Source organism: Tupaia chinensis, unplaced genomic scaffold, assembly GCF_000334495.1.
Source record: "Tupaia chinensis unplaced genomic scaffold, TupChi_1.0 Scaffold144806_1, whole genome shotgun sequence".
In the NCBI taxonomy this organism is placed as follows: Eukaryota; Metazoa; Chordata; class Mammalia; order Scandentia; family Tupaiidae; genus Tupaia; species Tupaia belangeri.
In genome coordinates this window covers 1,074,324-1,084,879 of record NW_006204667.1, presented here as the reverse complement: position 1 = coordinate 1,084,879, position 10,556 = coordinate 1,074,324, and the positions used below count along the sequence as shown (strand labels likewise).

Here is a 10,556-nt window from a genome sequence, read left to right as displayed (position 1 = left end):
TTTCCCTCTCCACTCCCCAACCTCCTTTAAGCACTGCTATACAGGGGGAAAAAAAAAAAACTTAAAACAAACAAACAAACTTGAACCATGAAGTTGGTCACGTGGGAGCCAGCTGCCTTAACCTCCTCACCACCAGGTGGCCCGAGAAATTTCTCTTTGTAATGGTACAGAAATTTCAGGGACCAGCAGGTAACATGGTGGATTCCCACATGACTGACTCTGGGACTTGAGTCCAGGACTTGGCAGCTTGAAAGTCACACCGGGCACATGTGCATGCATTCCAAAATCCCAAGAGGAGGACGGAGAAAAGAATGCAGCGTGGCCATCACCCAAGCTGGGAGGAGGAGCAATGATTTCTCACTTTCTCTCTATCTCTCTCAGTGTGCACATCCAACGGCAAAAACCTTAAAAGTAAAAATATAGACATGTTCAAGAGTTGACTTAAGAAATGAAGAAAATACAACAGCACGTAAAATTACCTTAAGAAAGTATCTTGCAGCTGGTGAGGCATGGTTGCAAAATCAAATGCACAGTAAGATTGGGGAAGGAAAACCTCCATGTTTCTCCGAACTTCTACAGGAGGGTTAGTCAGAATAGGAGCAGCACTTCCAAAGAATGGGTATGAGTACCTAGAATTTAAGAAACATAAAAATTCTAATACAGTTTATCGGTGAGATTTAGAGTCTGTTCTTTAAAAAAGCATAATGTGAGCATTAACAGCAAACCACATTTCTTAAAACTAAAAACTGCAGGAATACTGCATTGTCAGCTGTTCATGAGTCCCTCGAGGGCACGAATCTTCCCTTTCTCACCTTTGCACTGCCCAAAACAAGCCATCAGTTTTTGCCAATAGTGAAACATGCAAGAAATGCTCGCAACATTCTATTTCTAAATCTAGTTCACTATATAAAATAGTGTCCTGACTTTTCTATGGACTGAAGCGACCTTAGTCAACCTCAAAAGGATGTATTCACAGCGATCTGCCCTTGAACGAGCCATCAGTGCAAGCAGCGCATGTGTACTGTGAATGAGCCGGAGTGACGGTTCTCTCTCCACCGTAAAAACCAGAGTACGTTAAACGAAACCAGGCCTCACTACTGCCCAGCTTACTTTATATTTAAAGCCAAATAGAAAGATACTATAATGCTCACCTAAATTTTCATCCTGTATCTCACTATTCACATAAAAAGCTGAAGTTTAAACCCTGTGAGTAAAAACTGCCTTTCCTATAAAAATCCTGTGCATTTACCCAATTCCTGAGGAATTACGCACCCACTGAAATCAAGACATTTCAATTCACACTCTGGAATTTTAACACCCTACCACCTCATTACAAGATCTAGTGATTAAGAAAAAGAACTTTTTTAAGTCTTACAGATTATATTTTTCCAAATACCCATCTTACTCACAAATTCCCATTACACAGCTGCCAACTACTATGTCACCCCGATACAGAATATAAAATAGACCACACTAAGGAAAAATGAGATGGCCAGACTTGTTTTAAAAATGAATGACAGAACCAGCATTCTTACCAAGGGACTCCTCCATGGCCACTAAGGACACGCTGCCTCGGTTTAGAATGTCACTTCCTCTCTTCCCTGCCAGTGAGCCCCGGCTCCGCTCATACACCAACCTGTACTTCTGGCTCTGCCTTCCTCTAAGCTCAGGCTGAGCTCTGTTTAATGACTCACGTACCCCTAGAACTGGGCACACTGCTGGCAAAATGTAGGGGCTTAGTGCTTAAACAAATGGTCCCAACGACAAGAGATAAACACAAAAACTGGAATCAGCACTTCCCAATGTGCTCACCCGAGGCTTCCCCCTCACAGCATCAACTCTAGGTCGTCCCTTCGTCCCTGGGTCCCTACGGCTCTGGCCAACATCTTGTTCAGGAAGCCTAAGGCCAGATTCTCTGGTAGCAGCAGAAGAGAGAACTCAGTTAAAAGAATAAAGGAGATAAGGAAAAAAAACTAGAGACTAGAGACTAAGAATTATTTAATTTCTGAGAGGAATTTTCAAACAAACCTTTTGAGAAAAGCTAAGGCTCTGAGAGAGTGCTTTCTCTCCTTCTAATTCCCAGAGGGCATGTGTGCACCGAGAGAGAGACAGAGAGAGAGAGAGAGACAGAGAGAGAAAGAGAGACTCCCAAGGGGCGTGGTCACGCACAGTCCTTTTCTCTCCATCCTCCATCCCCCCAGGATTGGGGGCACGTCCACACACACGCACCCAGAGTGTTTTTCAGGCCTCTGGGGCTGGGACCCTGACTGCAGTCAGCCATGTGGGATCGGGCTCCCTAGACAGAGCACTTAACTGCTGCATTACAGGGTCAGCCCCTCCTTTCCATCTTTGATTTTTAAATAAGAACATTTTAGTGATGATTTTCAGCATTCATATGAGGTCGACTACAGACTTGATGCTGAGATGGACAGACTAAGAATCCATGATCACACTCGTGCTGGGACCCTCGGCTTCTGCCCCTTATTCACACCAACGCACAGAGAGTGACTTGACAAGGAAGCAGACAGCCAACGCGCAGACGTATGAGCTGACTTATCCCCTTAGAAGGCAGGTACGCCACAAACAGCAGCAGGACGCAAAGTGTGGCTGCTGAGACTCAGCAATGACAGTCCTCGAGAACAGATTTTCTCCCTTGAAACACTGAAGATCAGCAACTTCCTTTCAGTGCTAATGAGGGCTCCAAAGCAATTCAAGAGAAGAAAGCACTCCAAAGTAAACACCTTATTGTATTACATTCATTTCACTGCTCTGCCAAGTCTATGAAAATGTAACATTATTAAAAACAATTTATCGTGTAAAACCACTTAACTGACATGTTCACACAAACATACACAGTTTTATTTTTTAAATTTCTTTTTTCCAGAGGGCATGTGCACTTGCCAGAGAGAGACAGAGAGAGAGACAAAAGGAAAGTGAGAGAACACCCCCTATGGGAGAAAGGAATCACAGCGTGACCACCTTCTCCATCTCTCCCTCCTTTCGAGATTGTGGGCAGGCAAGCTCATGTGCCTGGAGTGATTTTCAAGCCACTGGATCCAGGACTCGAACCACAGTCAGCCATGTGGGATCCAGCTGCCTAACCACACCACGGGCTGCCCCAAACCATAATTCTTTATACTTGACAGTAAGAATACACTGCATTTATAGCTCAGTAAGTGTGGTGTTTAGATTCACAGCTGTGAGATCTAGGTACTGGAATGTTCCCATTATATAATACAGCTTTACTGAAAAATCAGGTATCACACATTACTTTGACCTGTAGCATCTTTTCCCGGGGTGGAAAAAAGAAAACAAAACAAAACAAAAAGCCATCTTGAAAATCCAAGAGCCAGTGTATTTTAAATGCCAATATTAGTAAGTTACTAAAAACACCTACAGCTGTTATACCTGAACAGCTATGTCTGTCACCTCTCATACCACCAACGCCACTCTAGCTTAATTTCAAAGACATTAGGAAATAGCCTTACCCCTTCAGTCCAACGATTTAACACACGTTATAACTTCTTGGTGACATCTCTCTCTGCAACTCCCCACACAGTGGAAAGGCATTTCTCCTCAGAAAACAATACTTTGAAACAAAATCAAATCACACCTTAATATACAGTTGATTGGAAAAGCAGTTTCCAAGTTTTGGATACTCCGTAAGTCTATTGAAAAGCAAAAATGATGCGAGGTTGCCGGCACAGCAATCTTCTGTCCTGAAGTCGTTTCCGAAGCCTGGGAGGCATTCACTGGCTGGACCCCTGAAGCGGGCACAGAGCTGATGGCTAAGCATAAAATGAACGTGAAATAGAAACAACAGTACTTCTTTTGGTTAACCGCTTCTTTTAAGCTGTTCGGGTCATTTAAAGCTATTACTTCATTTACCTTCAAGCAAGACATGGGACTATTTTGTTTTATGAACATTTGAAGTGAGGCATATGCATCTTAAAAGCGACTTGCCCAAATTACCTAGCCTGAAATTCCTATTCTAGAATTGTGTAAAGAGAGCTTACTTTCAACACATTTCGCCATATGCAGAAACACACAGAAAAGCAATCCTGGATCCCTGCAGCCTGGCAGGAATTAACATACTGCCAGGAGGAGAGAACAACACTCAGCATTCAAAGGGTTACAGCTGAGGGTTACCACAGGTTTACATTCCTTTTTAAAAGGAGTTTTGCTCACTTTAGGCACATACGAAATAATCTAACAACTTTTGGACAGACAGATGTCAAGTCCTTCCAACCCTACCATAAACCTGAGATGTTTCGTGAGCGGTCCAGGCTGCACAGCGACTCAGCGGGACTCCCACACAACTTCTGACTCCATCCTGCACCAATTATTAGGTCGCCGGGAAGTCATGACATATTTTTATACCGTTTTCTATGCAAAGGTGCATCATGACTTTCCCAACGACCCAATAACACTGTTAACTGTTACTACAGACCCCTGTGCAATAAATGGAAACATGTCATAAAACCACATAGACATGTATTCTCAGACTCGATTAACCTTGAGCATAAAAGAAGACATATGAGTTTACTCTTTTCCCTAAAATTTCAGTGACTTCAAAATATTCATTTAATAGTTTAAAAATTGTTTTTAAAAAAATAATATTCTTTCATTTTGTTTGAACGAGAAGCCTCCAATGTCAAAGTAAAATGAAAAATCCTCTCATCTTAATTTAGAAAATTCTATTATGAAGTTACAGATGGCAATTACTCCATTATGGTTTTTTAGAAACTTCTGATACAGGGCACGTGCACTTGCCAGAGAGACAGAGTGAGAAATCACTCCCCAGATGGGATGGCCATGTTGTGGTCCCTTTTCCTCCATTCTTCTGAGATTTTAGGCACGCACGCACACGCGCCCCGCATGAGTTTTAAGGAGTGGAACCATGCTTGGCCATGTGGGAGTCCAGCACCTTAACCACTGTGCAACCTGCTGGTCCCCATGACAATTACTTTAAAGTGAAGTTTTTAAATACTGTTAAACATTACTGGTTCTTAAAAAATCCACGATTCTTATGTAGGACCCGTGAAAGCAGTCACAGTCATTTATTGGATGGCTGCAAACCCAGTAGTTAAGAGGTCTGTAAAGGAGCGCCTTACCCTTTGGGTTTGGCTTTGTGTCCTTGTCGTACTGTAAGCTTTCCACCTCGCTTTCCGTGGCATCATCTTTCGCTGGCGGTGATGGGTTGGGAGGTGGAACAGGGGACGACACGCTTGGCGATCTGGGCCCAGTGAGTGACTTCTCCTTTATGGGGGTTAAAGCTCTCTTCCTTGAATGCTCTGGCTCACATTCACGCTGGGTCTTTATCTCAATTAAAGACTAAAAACAATTTTTAAATAAAGTATAATTTGCAAAGAACTTTCTTTCATAATTAAGCAAAAAAACTTGTTTTGTTTTGTTTTTTAAATACAAGCTCCCTTTCTCAGTTTGGATATTTCTAGTCTATTTGGTTCATAATTTGCACATTTTCTCACAGCACTTAAGACCAGAAAACGGAAGATGAACAGGAAGGAAAGAGGATATTCTGAGCTGGTACAGAATATATCCTGATGAGTAAGAAAAGATATCTGAGAAAAGCAGGCACAGGTGTCCCCAGGAATGAGTATTCCTACCAAGGCAGCACGAACGGGGCTATACCCTGAGAAAAAAACCAAGTCTAGAATGATTTCTGTCTCTCCTTCACTCTGATTCACCCTAAAAATATATGCATATCTATCTTTCAAACTCTCATTTCCATTCTACTATTTTTAGTTCAAGACCTACGCAAAGATGCAAAGATTGACTCTTTGAGAGAACAAGATACAAGATATGTTCTGAGAACAGATATAGTCTAAAAACATATACAGAGTGTGCATCTCTGTTGCGAAAACTGCCTGAAGACAATATGACCACTACAAACCTTATTTTAGCTCAGACTATGTCAACCAAAAAGATACACCTAGTGAGGATCCCCAGAAAGTAGGCCTAAAGATGTTCTCTCTCTACCGTCCCCTCTCTGCCGAGTAGAGGACTATGAGCAGGGATGTGAAGAACGGTTTCCACCACACAGACAGTACCGAGGGCTAGGAGAGCTCTGGGTACCGTCACTTACACACGGCAAGGGTGGAGGCCACAGCACTTTCCAGAAAGGGTTTCATATCCCATAGGTCACTAGTTAGGAGCCATGACTATTGCTTTATGCCAGGGAAGTCTCCAAGTGCCACTTCTGAGAGCAATCCTGAGCGGCACTGGAGAACGGGAGGACGGGAGGAGGGCCGCGACTTGCCTGGGTGTCTGTGCCTTCCCTCTGCAGAGCCACGGACACGCCCACGGTTGGGGCCAGCTCCAAGGGAATTGGGGGAAGCTTCTGTTTGGCTCGGTTTGGAGGGTCAAGGGTGAAAGCACCCTCCACTGTGACTGGGCGCTGGTTGATTTCTGTGCTGCCCTTTTTCAGTAATCCAGTTAAAGGGACTTCTGTGCTTCCGAGAGACTGGTCTCCACAGCAGAGATGGATCTGACATGAAAAGGAAAACAAAAGAGAGCTCTACACTGTTCCTCTCTCCAGACACCAGAAATCTAACAGAAAGTGATAAGATGGGCCACAGAAGGAAAATACAATGCAGGGTATCTTACTGACCTACAGTGACTAAGTACTGAATTTTCACACAACTGTTAAAAGTGACGATAAGGGAACCAGCAGTTAGCGTAATGGCTATGTCGCTGGACTCCCACATAGTCAACCGCGGTTCGCGTCCCGGACCCGGTAGCTTAAACTCATGCCGGGCGCGTGTGCGTGCATGCCTAGGATCCCGAGAGGAGAATGGAGGAGAAGGGATTGCGGCATGACCATCCCCTCTGGGGGGTGATTTCTCGCTTTCTGTCTCTATGTCTGTCTCTGTCTGTCTGGCGAGCGCACGCGCCCTATAGCAAAAACCTCTCCAAAAAAAAAAATAAAAGTGAAGATAAAACACCAAGTTTATTAATAATTTCAGTAATAGTATTACTTTCACTTTTCCTTTCAGTGTTGTACACTCATGTTATCATCCTTTCTTCTGTCTCGTTAGTGAGTTATGCTACTTTAATATTTCACATGCGCAAACTGAATAAATGATGAATGCATGAATTTGAATAAAAAACAAAAACCTTAATCCCTTTTCTACTCCCATTTTGACATTAATTTAAATATGGCTCTAAAAATAATCAATAGATTGATCTTGATTTGAAATTCTAAAATCTTGGGACCAGCAGTTAGCATAATGGCTATGTCGTTGGACTCCAATGTAGTCAACTGAGGTTCGCGTCCCAGATCGGGTGGCTTAAAACTCACGCTGGGCGTGTGTGTGCGTGCCCAAGATCCTGAGAGGAGAATGGAGGAGAAGGGATTGTAGCATGGCCATCCTCCCTGAGGGGTGATTTCTCGCTTTCTGTCTCTGTCTTTCTGGCGAGTGCACACACCCTATAACAAAAACCTCTCCAAAAAAAAAAAAAGAAATTCTAAAATCTTAATTTTTTTTAACCCATAAAACACCTTGAAGTGTTTTTCAGACCTTACACATAAAACAGAAGGAGTATTTAAAGTATAAGATAAAAGAATTCCTCTGGGATGGACTGTTACAAATGATAGTTAATCAAAAGTTCAACATTTCTATCTTTTGACAACTTAAAGAAAAAAAATCAGGCTGTTCTTTCTAGGTGTTCTTTTCCCTGACTCCGCTGAAGCCCTTGAAAACAGCGAGCCCTCTGTCTACAAACACTCAGCTCGGGCCGGCAGTGCAGGTTAAGGCAGACTGTAAGACGGCCCTAATGCCATCATGCAGTATATCTTTATGGGCCAGAGAGAAGGTATTCTCATGACTTAAGTGTCTTTCCTTAGAAACAGACTACAAAGTTCCTATTTTTGGTAGGAACCGATACACTAAATAAAGAATAAAATTCAAACTGATTTTTCCTGCATTTTTCTTTATACAGTCTTCATTTTGTAAAAATGTTGAGTTTAGCAGAACTCTCTCTGAAATTTAATTCCAGTAAAAATTGTTAATGCCTCCTGCCCAAAATGCATGAAACGCAGCCTAATGACTGAGATTACAGGAAACAAATGACTGTTTAAATCTGTATTTCACTATCCCATTTCAGTCTGAACTAAGTCAATTATCATAAGAGTGATTTTTATTAGGTAAGGTTCACTTTTTTTTCTTTTTGTTTTTGCCATAATGTGCGTACGCTCGCTGGAGAGAGACAGAGAAAGGGAGAGTGAAAACCACGGCCATGGTACAGCTCTCTCCTCCTGGGCACACGCCGCAGCCTGGTGTGCCCTTCAAGCTGCCAGGTATTAGACTTGAACCAGAGTCAGGCATGTGGGATGGAGCACCTAACCACCGCACCACCTACTGACCCAGAGATGGTTCATTTTTAAAGAGTTCAATTTTAAAACAATTTTCAGGGCCAGCAGGTGGTGTGGAGGTTAAGGAGCGGGATTTTCACATGGCTGACCATGGTTCAAGTCCTGGACCAAGTGGCTTGCTATTTCACTTTCCCACTCCCTCTCTCCCTGGTGAGCGTATGTGCCCTATAGCAAATTTAAAGATAACAATAGTAAAAAATAAAATTAAAAAAGTAAAAACAATTTACAAAAAATTACACGAGGGTAGGTTTTAGGACGTGGCCTTAGCTCTTTACTTTCACTGTAAAAAGGGCTGGATGCTGTCTGGACCGAGGCCTGTGTGCCTACAGCTGCCACTCTACGGGTACCGCTGACGAGCAGCCTGTGCCCTCAGCTGTGGCTCCAGGGACTTCTCCCACCCAGGACTGCGACCCAGGGCCAGGGTGTGCTGGTGACCTAAGGCCGGCTGGGCCTGGGGCTGGATCTCCGAGTTCCCCTGCTGGGGACGGGCTGTCTCTCTCTTTCTCACTTCTGGAAGAAATAAACTTTAAAAAAAGTTTTTTTTAAAGACTGGTAACTAAAGTAACTCTTTTATCAGTAACTGGGTAAAGTGTTATTGCCCAATTCTGAAGCAGCTATAATGCCAATGACTCAGAATAATACCTAAGAAAAAAATGTTACATGTGGTAGAAAGACCTCCACTACCACAGTAAGACAGGCTTGGGCACCAGGCCAATTTTAGACATCCACGTCTGGGCTCAGGGCGGTGGCCCCGGTGGAGGGCACTGCTGTGAGCTCTGGAGCCCTATGGGTGCTGGGCTCAGACCCGCATGGCCCTCGGCATGGCGGGCACGCCCACACACCTGTGCCTTTGGCCCCCTGGGGAAGAATCGGTGTGGTGACAGCCTGTTGGGGCACCTGCATCTCTCTCGCTCTCTCCCAATAAAGAAACTTCAAAAGAAAACCCACAGAAACGATTTGCTGCAGCACTTACCTGTAGCTTAGACTGAAGAGCCAGGTAAACGCGAAGAATTTCTACACTGCTGCGTATACGAACTGAAGCTCTCTCTGGCTCAAAGTTTGGGTTGATCAAATCGTTGAAGGGTTCATTTGTAACATCATTCCCCAGTAAAGAATAGTAAAAGAAAAACTCAGGCTGTCTTTCTGGAAGTTTCATGGTACATGGAATTAACTGAATATTTATGGGAAAAGAAAAGAGTATTACTTTCTAAACCACAATGCATGTTGCACTCCCAAAATATTTGCTAAAATATTGATTTTTGTACTTGAAGTCTTAAAATTAACCACATACTATTGTTTGAATAAGCCTCCTCCTCCCCAAGTTCATGTTTTAAAATTGGGTGGAAACTTACTCCAATTACAATATTCAGAGATGGAGCCTTGGGGAGGTGGTCAGGATTAATTAGGTCATAAGGGTGGTCGTAACTGACTGCTGGCTGGGTTTATGAGGAAGAATGAGACTGACACAGGCCTTAAAGCAATTCGGAGGCTGTGGCAGGACTGAACGTGACACGGGAGTCAGCACCATGAAGGCATGGTGCCTCTCGGTGCCTGTGGATGTGTCACACAGTACATCATCAATGGATATTGACAACTGTGCCCCCCTAGGGATGCAAAATATTCAAGATAAAACGAGTAAAAAATGTTTTGCAACATAGTAAAAATACAGCAAACTTCTAATTATTTGACCCGCAGACAAGACTGTTCTGATGTGGTTAATAAAAAAGAAAAAGACAAGGGACTTTCTCCACAGCCAGAGTGGCATATGAAGCCATCGCAATTCACAAGCACAGCTTTGTAAAGAGAAGAAACGGAAGGAAACTGATGGGGAGAGACAAAGGTACAGACGTGTCCATGAAGAGCGACAGACCAGACTAGGAAAGAACACGCACACGCCTGGGGAGCACGCATGGAAGACCTTCCTCTTGGAGTGACCACGACGAAGTCAACACAGCCCCTGGGAATAATCTTTACCTGCTCTTGCAAAAGTCAAAAGTCATATTCTCCATTTTTAAAAGTATTACGTAATTCTGCTGCTATAGCGGACTTGATCCTGACAAGGACAATGCAGTAACAGCTACTTTGAGCTGGGCCACTGCTGGGAAGAGGTGACCCACCGTGGGCCCGAGCACCCCCGCATGTGACTGCCCGGACCTGAACC

The 10,556-nt window shown here is 43.6% G+C and overlaps 1 protein-coding gene across 5 annotated transcripts in view; it reads right to left on the bottom strand.

Moving 5' to 3' along the window:
• CEP120 (centrosomal protein 120) overlaps positions 1-10,556 on the bottom strand; it is a 76,965-nt gene that overhangs the window by 46,800 nt on the left and 19,609 nt on the right. For 4 of the 5 annotated variants that reach the window (XM_006167471.2, XM_027767858.1, XM_006167472.3 and 1 more), the window contains 5 exons: positions 9,369-9,566; positions 6,281-6,508; positions 5,115-5,334; positions 3,614-3,788; positions 480-629 (listed from right to left, as the gene is read on the bottom strand). In XM_006167471.2, the coding sequence (XP_006167533.1) occupies positions 480-629; positions 3,614-3,788; positions 5,115-5,334; positions 6,281-6,508; positions 9,369-9,566 (971 nt within the window). The remainder of the gene's footprint in view (positions 1-479; positions 630-3,613; positions 3,789-5,114; positions 5,335-6,280; positions 6,509-9,368; positions 9,567-10,556) is intronic. The other variant, XM_006167473.2, reaches the window with a different exon arrangement.